The sequence below is a fragment of the Mycotypha africana genome (assembly GCF_025528875.1).
Source record: "Mycotypha africana strain NRRL 2978 chromosome Unknown BDF20scaffold_1, whole genome shotgun sequence".
NCBI classification, from domain to species: domain Eukaryota; kingdom Fungi; phylum Mucoromycota; class Mucoromycetes; order Mucorales; family Mycotyphaceae; genus Mycotypha; species Mycotypha africana.
Window position 1 is genome coordinate 1,943,309 of NW_026515725.1, and position 13,152 is coordinate 1,956,460.

At 38.5% G+C, this 13,152-nt stretch overlaps 4 protein-coding genes across 4 annotated transcripts; 1 reads left to right on the forward strand and 3 right to left on the reverse strand.

The window, feature by feature from the left end:
• Window positions 1-148: 148 nt before the first annotated feature.
• BDF20DRAFT_831523 (chitin synthase-domain-containing protein) lies at window positions 149-6,196 on the forward strand (the record flags this gene model as incomplete). Its single annotated transcript, XM_053078458.1, has 3 exons — window positions 149-531; window positions 561-2,517; window positions 2,591-6,196. 3 exons carry the CDS (start codon window positions 149-151, stop codon window positions 6,194-6,196), a joined length of 5,946 nt encoding a protein of 1,981 aa, XP_052940745.1.
• Window positions 6,197-6,415: 219 nt separating this feature from the next.
• Window positions 6,416-7,962, reverse strand: BDF20DRAFT_904121 (uncharacterized protein; the record flags this gene model as incomplete). The annotated part of the gene is made up of 5 exons (XM_053082989.1): window positions 6,416-6,532; window positions 6,674-7,058; window positions 7,139-7,405; window positions 7,489-7,592; window positions 7,666-7,962. The coding sequence occupies 5 exons, from the start codon at window positions 7,960-7,962 to the stop codon at window positions 6,416-6,418; spliced, it is 1,170 nt and encodes a 389-aa protein (XP_052940746.1).
• Window positions 7,963-8,306: 344 nt separating this feature from the next.
• BDF20DRAFT_844944 (pseudouridine synthase) lies at window positions 8,307-11,297 on the reverse strand. Its single transcript, XM_053079649.1, has 13 exons — window positions 11,002-11,297; window positions 10,795-10,885; window positions 10,579-10,716; window positions 10,397-10,520; window positions 10,219-10,324; window positions 9,998-10,147; window positions 9,681-9,934; window positions 9,461-9,615; window positions 9,195-9,386; window positions 8,980-9,112; window positions 8,866-8,908; window positions 8,745-8,798; window positions 8,307-8,681 (listed from the first exon to the last, which is right to left on the reverse strand). The coding sequence occupies exons 1-13, from the start codon at window positions 11,226-11,228 to the stop codon at window positions 8,561-8,563; spliced, it is 1,788 nt and encodes a 595-aa protein (XP_052940747.1). The 5' UTR covers window positions 11,229-11,297; the 3' UTR covers window positions 8,307-8,560.
• On the reverse strand, window positions 11,280-13,053 carry BDF20DRAFT_844955 (uncharacterized protein). Its single transcript, XM_053079650.1, has 2 exons — window positions 12,234-13,053; window positions 11,280-12,161 (listed from the first exon to the last, which is right to left on the reverse strand). Exons 1-2 carry the CDS (start codon window positions 12,895-12,897, stop codon window positions 11,527-11,529), a joined length of 1,299 nt encoding a protein of 432 aa, XP_052940748.1. The 5' UTR covers window positions 12,898-13,053; the 3' UTR covers window positions 11,280-11,526.
• Window positions 13,054-13,152: the final 99 nt, after the last annotated feature.

The following is a 13,152-nucleotide window of genomic DNA, read 5'->3' on the forward strand; positions in this document are numbered from 1 at the left end:
CACACTTACTTATCTCTATTTCATAAGTTTTGTTCGTCTTTTTTCCAGTCTTCCTCTCTTTCCTTTCTCTTATCCTTCTTCATATCCGTAGTATTATCAAAAGCAAGTCTCATAGCTTTCCTTTATAATATTGTGGACTTTTAAAAGAATGCTAAAAACAAAAAAGTCGCAATGGAATAATGGAGCAACAGTAAATCACAATATTACGGACATAGCGCTCATACCGAACGCAACAAATGATAATCTTGCTTCGTTCCTCAAAATCCGTTACGACGAGCTCAAAATATATGTAAACCTCGGTTCACATCATCTGATTACTGTAAACCCATTCAAGGAGCTTGCCATTAATGATCACCAAACAAGCTTAGAATATGCGGCATCATACAAGGAAGCATCTAAAGCAACAGCTGCAGTAGGAGCCAAAAATCAATCGACACCTGATTCGCTGATGGATCCGCATTTATTTGATTTTGTCAACCGCGTATACTTCCACATGAGACGAACTGGTTTTGATGAAACTGTATTCATAAGGTATGATACAACGATTTCTAATAATACAGCATAGATACAATAAGTGTTGATCAACTTTATTACCGGCATATTTCAACAACTGTTAGGGGAGAATCTGGCAGTGGAAAGTCAAACATCCGCAGATTGGCCATCCGACATCTTGTGCAACTGAGTAGCCACCGTAAGGAATCCAAACTTCAAACACAAATTAAGGAATCACAAAGAATCTTGCAAGCATTTGGTGAATGCCTAAAGTTTTTGTCGAACAACGAAATATGTGCAGCTTCTCGCTATGGCTACTATGGTGAAATTCAATTTAACGAAAGAGGTCGTATGATAGGTTCAAAGATACTATGTTATTTCTTGGAAAAGTCATGTGTCACTGTCAGTGCATCTTCAAAAGCAGCTGAAAATAGTAACTTCAATATCTTCTACTATCTGTTGGCTGGTATATCTGCAGAGGAAAAGGCAATACTGCAGTTGCCCGCTACAAACCCTGATTATTACAATTTATTGGCAAATCACAGCAAAAGGCGTGCTGAACAAACCTCGAAGGATGCAGAAGAGTTTAAAGATTTGAAACTAGCTTTAAAGGTTTGCGGTTTTCAACGAGAACAGATTGGGCGAATATTTCAACTGATTGCCAGTATTCTTCACTTGGGTAATTTACAATTTGTGGACCCCGTCGGTACAGGCACACAAGAAGCATCTTATGTCAAAAACACAGAGTTATTAGAGCTTGTAGCTGACTTTTTAGGATTGGATCCTCAAGCGCTTGAAAACGTTCTAACCTTCCGAACAACAATGATACGAAAGGATTTCACAACGCTTATTTTGAATGCAGAACAAGCTGCTCTGCAACGAGACAGTCTCTGTCAAACCTTATATTCACTTCTATTCTTATGGCTCATTGAGCGTATCAACAGTAAAACATGTACTGAAGAATTTACTAGTTTTGTCAGTCTCCTTGATTTTCCAGGATTACAGCAACAAAAGTCATCAAGTGCAGCATGTTTTGAGCAACTTTGCATCAATTACGGTAATGAACGTGTTCAACATTATCTTGATACAGCCTTGTTCCGAAATGAACTGGAAATCTTTCAACAGGAACTCGTGCCTACACCTGAATATACTATAGACGGCAATTGTATCGATCTGTTTAATCGTCGAAAAGGCCTTTGCAATCTGATCAACAGTATGGCTGATACTTCTAAGCGGACTTATACCGATGACAATATTATGGATTCTCTGATAAAGTTTAATAGTAGCCATCCTTCCTTTGACATTAAAGTGGCTGACACCAATGCCCGGCATTTTATCATCAATCATTTTGGCGGATCAAAACCTGTTGCCTATAGCACAACAGGATTCATTAATGAAAATAGTAATCAAATTTCTGTTGATTTTCTGTCCTTGTTTAAAGGTGGATTAGATGTACAGCCATCATGGAATGCATTTATCGTAGAATTATTCGCAAACGTGTCAATTGAAAGTCAACCCAAAATTACCTCAGCAATAATTGGTGGACGCCAGTCAACGAAACCACAGCGAGCACCATCTCAGCGTCGATCAACTCGCCATGTTCGTAAGAATGATGAGAAAGACACAGTAACCGTTATAAATACGTGCTCCAATACTACCACAACAACTGTATTGCAACAACTCCAAGCCTCGATGGATGAGCTTATTGTATCTTTGAATGAAGTCAAGTTATGGACTGTATCGTGCATAACACCAAAAAGTATCATCGATCCATTTAAACCTTCCATAAAAAATAGCTTTGACGTAAAATATGTATCCGAACAGCTTGAACAGTTTAAAATTGTACCTATTATTCAACTGCCTAGCACGCGATATCTAGAGTGCTACTCTCATCAAGAATTTATAGAACGTTACTCCTTTTTATTTCAAGAGTTAGATACAGCACGCCTAGTACGTTCTCAATGCGAAACAATTGCGCTATCGAAGAATTGGTCTTCAGATCAAATGGATATCACGCAGAACAAGGTAACTAGACAAAAAATATGGCATCGTCATATGAGTTGCGATGTTGATATGAAAACGTTATATTGCTTTCTAGGTATTCTTGAGCGCTAGTGCTTGGCAAGAATTGGAGAACCAATTACGACACTTTGAGAAAGCGGAGCAGCAGCAGCGCAACGATGTATTAAATGCAAATTGCATCAAAGAGAGTGTACTTGTACAAGAAAGCGCCGGCATTGAAGCATCCGCTGCTGCTGCTGTGGCTGTTGCTGTAGGGTCACCTCTCCCTTCACAAAGGTTTATGCTCAATGACCAAGCTTCTTATATCTCAGAAACAGAAGATTCCCGACAATATATAGATAATGAAGGTTCTTGCTATGGTGGCTCAGAATCCTATGTTCATTCTCTGAACAGCAATGACAAAAAAGCTAATCAATTTGGATTGACTCCTTATAATCAGCCTGTGATTGAAAATTTAGAGGAAACTGAAGAAGACCAGGCAAAAATGACACCTGCACGAAAACGCTGGTTATTTTTCGTTTATTTTGCAACATGGTGGATCCCATCAAAATTTCTGATATGCTGTGGTCGCATGAAAAGGAAAGATATCCGTGTTGCTTGGCGCGAGAAAGTAACTCTTTGTATGCTTATCTTTCTATTGTGCGCTTTTATACTTTGGTTCTTGATTTTTTTTGGTGATCTTGTATGCCCGAAACAGCATGTCTTTTCGCCAGCTGAATTACAGAATCATGACAAAAACGATAAAAACTCTTACGTTTCTATTCGTGGTGAAGTGTTTGATCTGACGAACTTCGTTTCTCATCATTATCCTGCTAATCTTGTGCCTCAGTCGTCCTTAATGGAATATGCTGGAAAAGATGCCACCGATCTATTTCCGGTTCAAGTCTCAGCTTTATGTCAAGGCGCTGATGGCACACCGATATCACCTTACGTTTCGTTCGACTATAATTTGAATTTGTCCGATTCAAACGCGCAATATCACGATTTTAGATACTCTTCTGAGAACTATAACCCTAATTGGTACTATGATCAGATGACTATGTTACGGCAGAACTATAAAGTGGGACACATGGGTTATGAATACAAGGCTATATCTGATCAGGCAAAAACTCCTACAATAATAAACGGTATTAATACACTGCGAACTTGGGCCGTTATTGACAACAGAATATATGATTTGACTTCATATATGATGGGCGGACGATATGCTCGTGGTCCGCCCAGCGAAGAGGTACCTTCAGGAATTGATACCAATTTCATGTCCCAACCTGTGGTTGATCTATTCCAACAAAAAGCAGGATCTGATATTACAAATGAATTCAACAAGTTACCACTGGATGCCGCCACCAAACAGCGTCAGTTGGTGTGTTTGAGAAATTTATTTTTTGTTGGCTTTGTGGATAGCAGAAACTCGACTAAATGTCAGTTCTCTACTTATTTGCTCTTAATCGTCACAATTCTACTCTGTGCTGTAATTGCATTCAAGTTTATTGCAGCTATCCGTCTCGGTGGTAAAAGAGCTCCTGAAGAACACGATAAATTTGTAATTTGCCAAATCACTTGTTATACTGAAGATGAAGAATCACTACGGAAAACTATAGATTCTATATCTAAGTTGGATTATGATGACAAGCGCAAACTCCTTTTTGTTATTTGCGATGGTATGATTGTCGGGAGCGGCAATGACTTACCAACGCCGCGTATAGCCCTGAATATCCTTGGTGTTGATCCACAGGTAGATCCAGAACCCCTCTCTTTTGTGTCAGTTGGAGAAGGTTCCAAACAACACAATATGGGTAAAATCTATTCTGGTTTATACGAAGTAGCAGGACATGTTGTACCTTATATCGTCGTAGTAAAATGTGGTAACCCTCGTGAGCGCCAAAAACCGGGTAACCGTGGTAAACGTGATTCACAACTGATATTGATGCAATTCTTAAACCACGTTCATTATGATGCACCTATGAACCCGTTGCAGCTGGAGATCTATCATCAAATGAAGAACATTATTGGTGTAAATCCAAGCTTTTATGAATTTGTTTTAATGGTGGATGCAGATACGGAAGTGGAGAGAGAAGGGTTGAATCATTTAGTATCAAGTGCTGTTCAAGACTCCAAAATTATAGGCGTATGCGGTGAGACGACACTCTCAAACGAAAAGGATACGTGGATTACAATGATTCAAGTATATGAATATTTCATTTCTCACCATATGATAAAGTCCTTCGAATCCTTGTTTTCGACTGTCAGTTGTTTGCCAGGCTGTTTCACTATGTACCGCGTGAGAACCGCAGACAGCAAGCGTGCCCTATTTGTAAGCAATGAAATTATTGATGATTATTCTATTAATGTGGTGGATACGTTACATAAGAAGAATCTTTTGCATCTTGGAGAGGATCGCTATTTAACTACACTTTTACTTAAGCACTTCCCCAGTTTTAAAACAAAGTTTAATCCTGATGCACATTGTAAGACTAATGCACCAGATATTTGGAGTGTTTTAATCTCTCAGCGTCGTAGGTGGATCAACTCAACCATTCATAACCTCGGGGAACTTGTGTTTTTACCTCGTCTATGCGGTTTCTGCTGTTTTTCCATGCGATTCGTCGTTATGTTGGACCTTATCAGTACTTTGGTAATGCCTGCCATTTTAGGCTACCTTGGCTATTTGATTTATACATTAGCTACCTCTGATGGCATAATCCCTATAATCACCATTGCTACAGTTGCTGGCACTTACGGTTTACAAGCTTTATTATTCATCATAATGGGACGCTGGGAGTTTATTATCTGGATGCTCGTTTCGATTCTGGCCATTCCTATTTTCTCTTTTTACATTCCTATTTACGCCTATTGGCACTTTGACGACTTTTCTTGGGGAAACACACGTATCGTTGTAGGTGAAAAAGGAAAGAAATTAGCTGTAGCTGCCGACGAAGGAAATTTCGATCCAAAATCCATTCCTACAATGAAATGGTCACAATACGAACAAGCAATTCTGTCAGAAGAACACTGGAGTGACAATTTATCTCAAGGCAGTAGTAGTGCTTATACTCAGACAAGCCGGCCAAGCAATTATAGTAGCAGCAACAATGTAAATCGCATGATAATTACTCCAGCAGGATCAGCAACATATAATCAAGGCGGCATCTTGGGAAACACTGAGAATATGACAGCTTACACATCTAGTATGATGCAGTACATACCTCAACAGCAGCGAATGAGCAGTGTCTTCGATCAACAAAGTATCAGTATGCCTTCCTCAACTTCTTTACCTATGATGGTGGCTTACAGTAATAGCACGAGTATTTTGCCGTTGACGTCCAAGGCATCGAGTCGATCTATTACATCCTTTGCGCCGCCACAATCATATCAAAATTTACATGGTGGCCAGCAATATATACCTTTGCAGCATTCGTCTCAGTTTGGGAATAGCAGAACAAATTCCTTCATTACGGATTCCAATGCGCCAAATGCTCCAACTACTATTGAGGACAATCCAAAAAACGGAGAGATTTTTGAGGAGGTACAAAGGATCCTTACTACAGCAGATCTGACAAAGATTACCAAAAAGCAAGTTCGAGAAGAACTACAGGCAACTTTTGGTGTTCCCATGAATGCTCGAAAGGATTATATAAATTTTTGTATTGAGGCTATATTGCAAAATAATAGCAGCACTTAACTTCTTTATTGTGAGTAGTTTTTCCGTTGTATTCTAATTGTTACTATAGCATTTGTTTTAATCTTGTCTTTACAACCATTAGCACTTTTTTGTCTACTCTCAATCATACCCCTACACAATAATATGTTCCTATTAATGCAATTATTGGCTTCTCATTGAAAGGCCTGATCAATTAAGCGTTGAAAAAAGCTTTCTTCTTCGTACAGCCAATGTCTCCTATTACTTCATTGCAACAAACTTTGTTGCTACGTAGTTTGGATGCTTCAACTGGATACTACCAATGATTGCATCAAGATCATAGCAGAGTGCTTGAATTGCTGTATCCCATTTCATGATCTGTAACATACTCTGTTCAACACGGGCATTTTGTTGAGTTGTACCGTTCGCTGCAGCTGCGGCTGCACTGATTACATTATAGTCAGCCCCTCGTTCTTCACGCGCTGCTCCACCCGATTCAAAGGATATTGACCTGTCTACTTGATCTATACTTCCTATCATTCTGTTTTCTGATATCATACGGGCCGCTACTTGTTCTGCTTGCTCCGGTGTTACATTAAGCAGCACTGCCAGTTCATCAAAAAAAATATTGTTATATATTTTAGAGGCTGACAATAGATTATGTTCAATAATAGCACGATCAAAAACAGTAGTGTTGTCGGCCAGACGAGCTAAATGATGAGGTTTTAGCGATGCTGCAAAGTCTGACACTTCGTTTGGTCGAATCACCCTTTCAAGATATGTCTTTTCTAAAATGGAAAAAGATGGTAGATGATGTGTTCGCTCGTCTTTATAAAGCGTTGCTAAGATTCTTGACCGCTGAGGCCCTGCACCTGCCAATACAGCACATTGAACAGCTGCTGTACTATATAAAATGGGTGAACAAGTTCCAATAAAAATTAGTATGCATCTTACACATCGCCAACTATGCGCAATAATAATTACAGGCAAAGAATTCTTTCATCTTCTGGAACTTGGCTGACGTAGCTCAGTTCATGATATTTCGAACATGCCTCAAGGAATCGTCTTTTGGCGTCTAAAATGCGAGCGTGAGATAATTTGAATGTTAAATTGAGTAAAGGATCATTAGATGACGGTAACAACAAGGCAGCTCGGTTCAAATAAGATTCAGCTTGTACTGCTTCATCTTCTTCCAGCAACAGTCTGACAATACGCACATAAACCTGAAGTTTATAATCGTCTGAGATAGCCCTTTAAGCATAAACGAGGTTGGTAGGTGCATTAAGCATTTGTCAAGCGCAGGGCATATAACTTTACACTTTAGCATTGCTTACCGATGCCCAGAATCTAAGGATATGCCCTGTAGTATTTTCGCTGCTTCTAAAAAATCATCCTCTTGTTCATACACATCAGCCAATTTTTCTCTCAAGTGTGATAACTGTATTTATGGCAGCAAAGTGAGATCCTCATACATTTCGGAGACATTCAACCTTTGATGTTATTAGCCTTACCGATTCTTCGAAACTAACAGCACGCGGATGTGCTTGTTCAATCGCGAAGAGCAAAACTGCTTTTTGCATACTGCGATCGGTGATCTTTTCGTTGAATAGACTGATGAATTCAGAAAGTAGCTGACGTGAATTAACCAAACCAACTTGCTCGTTTAAGACAGCTCTAATGTATGCTTCAAGCTGCTGTTCTTGGTTTGGTGCTGAAAGTACATCCTTTAGAATTGAACGAAAAGCATTAAGCTTTTCTTGCTGTTGTGGAATTGTGATGCACTCCTGAAGACGATGGTTGATGTTCATAATATAATTGAGTGAAGAGAAGAAACAGTGGAGTTTGATTGTAAACGTTGTTTCAATGTATTTGTTCCATGTGTGGGATTTTATGCAAAGTCAGAAAACCGTTAAGTTTCGCGTAGACATAGCATATCACCCTGGCTCAAAACACGCTATCTGGCTTAAGTTTAGGCTTTAAAGATGCAGAATCTCTGTCAAATGCTCTAATAGATTATTTAAGGTATGAATACATATAATTCTATTGAACGAGCAATAACTTTTTTACGTAGGCAGAAAAAGATATATCCTTCAGAAAAAAGACATGTCCCTCAGAAAAAAGATGTGTCCTTCAGAAAAAAGATCACAAAAGATACGTTAAAATAACTAATCGAATCATTTATTAGTCACAATCCTTTTGCAGATATTATAAACTTGTAAATGCTATTCGTGAGAGATAAGGGATTGAGCTTGCGAAGATGTTTCCGCTCGCATGATTTCTCGCAAGGCCATGGTTGCATAGGAGGATGTACCCAATGTAAATTCAACCTTTAAAGCCAAGTGCTTGCCGTCTATATAACAAAAAGAAAACCAAAAATATCAACATTACGCTGCTTCCAAGTTTAAATCAGGAAACAGATGTAAAGTATAGGTTACCAGGTACACCTGAAGGTTCTGTCTTTTTGTTGAGACGATCGATATCGGTATTACAAAGCTTTTCAGAAGGATCATCATATTTGAGAAAGCACCTATAATCGCGCAGAAAAGGTTTAGGTGAAATCAATGTAGACAGATTTTTTGAAAATATTTACCAACTCATTTGCTCAGGCTTTGATAGCATCAGTCTGTAGTCACCGCTCAAATCCCTGATGTGAAATGAAAATAAGGTCAGATATGCGCCTCTTATTCTTTTCTTACGCTTTTAGATCATACTGGAAATGCTTATGTTGTCTATCGATAGAAATACCATCTTCCGCTATAATATCGGAGCAAAGTTATTGATCGTTGAATGCTTACGATTAGCATACTGTTTACAGCAGCACCTACCCATGAATTTTATATAAATGTCTTTCATCTGATTCTCAGGATATACGGTGGATCTTCCTGGCAGAGGATAGACCACATCTTGAATGGTATATAGCTGTATATCGTCTTCAGTTAGTACTTTCGGGATTTTACGCTAAATATATTTATCAATGGACATTAACAATTTGAGGCTACAAACATCAAATAAGCCTAGTATAAGTATAACCCAATTTTACCTCAGCAAAATTACGTCTACCTCTGTTGTCGTCGATACAATATCTTTCCAAAATATGAGGGTTATCAATCATCACTAAATCGCCTGCGAGAGGTTTATCGCTTCCAAATAGACGAACTCTTTCTGAAACAACTCGGTTCCAAATATACGATTGGTAAGCATGGGAATAAAGCGAAAGCATATGCTTTGGCAACTAAATATTGATATTCATATTACCGTGGAGAAATTAGCGATTGAAGATCTCTGTATTTCATAATAAGCACTTACACTTTTAATTGCCTTTTCATGATTATCAGGAAACTTAGTATAACTACGAAGTAACTTATGTTCGGCGAAAGCTTTTCTTGGAAAGGCCTCAAGAGCAGCTTTGGCATCATGAGTGTCTTTCCATATTTGCCTAGCCACATTGTATCTTTCGCTATCTGAAAACAGAAATTCATTTTAGAAAATCACAGAAATTCAAAGTGAACAAAAAATGGTGCCCTACCACCATCTCGAGGATTAAGGATTAAATTTGAAGCTAATTCAAATTGTTTCTTCATAATTGCACAGCCTACTGTATGTGTTAATACGCTACTTGTTCCAAATCGTTGCATACCAAAATAGTTTAAATAGCCATTGTCGCGTAAAGATTGTAGGGCAATATCCAACTCGTTTTCATTTGCCCCTTTCACGTCGCGAAGAACTATCGTAAAGTGGTTGCCTTTCAAATCACCTAAAGTCAAACCTTTAGGTACGTATCTGGTGGTAAAGTTATAAGTAAAGCAAGATATAGTACATCGCTGTTTCAAAAATCAGGCTTACTTAAAATCACCAATATATATATCATATTCTTGTAGCTCCTTTTGAGCATTAAGCACACGCTTTGGTTTGACATTCTTCAAGGTGAGAGTTTGAGTTGTAATGGCACGAGCATCCTTTGTACCGGCAAAACAGAATGTCTTGTTAGGTATACTAAAGAAACACAATCGAACCATGAGTATATTCACCATTATGCATCAACAAACACCGCTTATAATTATCACCCTGTTCTCTTGGATATAAGACTGATTGCGTTCATCGTATCCCAACCAGCCTTGTGCATGGTCATTTGCAGATAATCTCCACCCACATTTTTCCAATCAATAAATTCTATGTAACAACTACGTCAATACTCCTGCTAGTGTAGGGTTACGACCATAACAGTCTAATGTTTTTCTTTACCATCTGCATCTCTGGAATCGAGCCATCCTACAATAAGCTTTCCTTCTCTGGCGTGATATGTTATATTTGCATCCGAGTGTTCCTCAACAAGTTTGTAAAATTCTAAGCGCTTATGTTTATCCGTCTTTCAAATCACGTCAGCAAATATGCAAATATATAAACTTCATAAAAAGTGTACGCACCGGATAACTTATTGTTGCATCAATCTGTTTTGGATTGTTCAAAAACTTGCGTAATTGGATTGCAAAGTCTTCGTCAATTATTCTGCTGACCTCTTTGTCAAACTTCTTTGCTGAAAATATTTCAGTTTTTTCTATTGGCTATAGCATATGTCAATAAGCATCTGTCCCAACTAAGGTAAAAAGCATGCCTATATACAAAGATCCCGTATTTCCTACCTCTTTCTTCTTGATGTCAGGTGGAGCTACAGACGTCAAATAAACGATATTATTATCCATATCTACTTCGTTCACCAGAAAATCCTCTGGCCTATAAACAAATTGAGTAAAGTTTTATGAGCGTTTCTAAACATTTAGAACGCCTTCACATATGCAGAATGCGAAGTATATCCTCTATAAAAATCAAATCTGCCTTGTCCTATTTACATGTATTTCAAAATACTATGAAATCCTTTGAGGTTGGGATTCACATATGCGACAATGCCAACATCACTCTCCTTAACGTTAATGGCTTCTCGTTTTTCACCTTCAGAGCTACCCGGGCGTCGTGCTCGCTTCAGACGAGTATAAGGTTCTATCTCAACATCATTATGCGTCCTTTTGTTGTTGCTATTTCTTTCTGAAATTGATGCTCTTGAAAGTATATTGCCCATACTATGTGAGATCAGTAGATGAAGAGATCAGTAGTTGAATGCTTTTAAAGGGTGTAATTTGACGATCGATCAAAAGGTTGATCTTTAATTGATGCCCTTCCCTAAAACCTTTGAACTTTTTGCTGATGTTGAATTAGATTCAACAACAGCAGATTTTAGCATGGCGAACGATACACTTGGCGCGATTAAAGGCTCGTCATCGTTCTGCTACAAGTTTGTCGATAGTAAACATAACTATAGCGCTTTTACTATATAAATGCAGATATTTTGAAGAGAACCAATCAATTACAATAACAGTTTATTCTTTGATTAGAAGTGAAGCGACATATTCACTTTCTTCCGCTAATAAAGCGAGTTCACTTTTCAATGCGAGCGCAGGACCGTCTAATTGATGTATATTAATTAGGGAAGCTTGTTTATCTTCCGTATAATCTATGCATTGAACCCAAATGTTTGTTGCAGTAGCGGTAGCGCTCTGGTCAACACTGGTACTATCTTCATTTGCGTCGGCAGGATTATTACTGACGCCGCCAGTTGCTACTTTTTTTTCCATATAGAAAGAGATGCTATCAGTTGATGTTAAAGTCACTTCAAGCCGAGCCCACCCTGCTCTTTCGTTCAACAATTGTAAGGAAATAGATTGCAAAATGCTTTGTGGGAATTCCATTTTGAAGTAGCACGGACCATCTCGAATACGCCAGGTGAAAAGTTCTGTTTTTTTATTAAACTGGCAAAGAAGATCCCCTGTTTGGAAGGTCATCCTTTTCCATGTACCAATATGAAGTATTTCGGCCGAAAAAGAAGAATATTGAAGCTCTGCCAATTTATCAAAAGGATAAGTGAATGCGGACTTGGACATGGCGAGTTTGCTATCATTATTTCCAAAGGGTGGTGTGGTAGGAGTCAATGTAAGGTTGCTATATTCGTCGTTATCTAGCAAGTGTTCTCTTGTAAGTTCCTAGAAACTTATAGACCATAAACTCCAATATTAAACGGTATACTCACAGAATGATAGATTAGACCAGCAACTTAATGGCTGAGACTCCCTTTGCAGATCAGAATAATGAAGCAGGGTATCTAAAGCTTTACTATTATTGTTGCCTTCATTATTATAGACTGATAATGTATCAAACTGTTGTTGTTGCTGAATTAATGCAATGGAGAAAGGCGATGTAGGTGACACAGAAGAAAGTTTTTGGGTCAACAATAAATCTGTAAAATTCTCGTCATGTTGTTGTTGTTCACTAGATGCATAAAGAGCGTGTATACCTGATGTTACGTTGACTGTATTAGTGGTAGTTTCTATATTACACCCTGCAGACTGCTGCAGTTGCTTAACGGCCGTTGCAGTCGGGTTGGCAGACATGCCTCTATCGTAAATAAGCTTTTGATTATTGCTACTGTTTGATACATATGGCTCGACCGTATGTGCTCTTGCTCTTGCTGAAGGAGCTATTTGCGATTTTACGGAAGGAAGCTGAGATTGTAAAAACGATGGCCAGTTGAAGAATTGCCGGGGAACTGATTTGGTTGTCTCTGAAGAACTATTGTCAACGTGATTATCATTAGTAGGCATTGGCGTAAATGACTGAAGAGGAAGGGGAAATATTGATTCCAAAAACGTAGCAGGCGGCGGAGAAGTCGTACAAGAAGAGAACGAGGGGAGCATAGACTGACTGTTATCTGGGTTCCCAGGATAAGATGAGCGTTGGCACTGGTTGTATTGCTGGGTATAAGGATGATAAGCATAATTATTGTAATGATATTTTTGTTGTTGCTGTTGTTGATTGAAGTAATAGTAGTAGTAATAATAATACAATTCGGGGTGTGTTTTAATAGGGTTTTCTAAAATTGTCATAGATGCAGCGTTCGTGCTATGGTTTCTTTGATGTTCATAGTATATAGCCGCCTGACACGCCGCCGT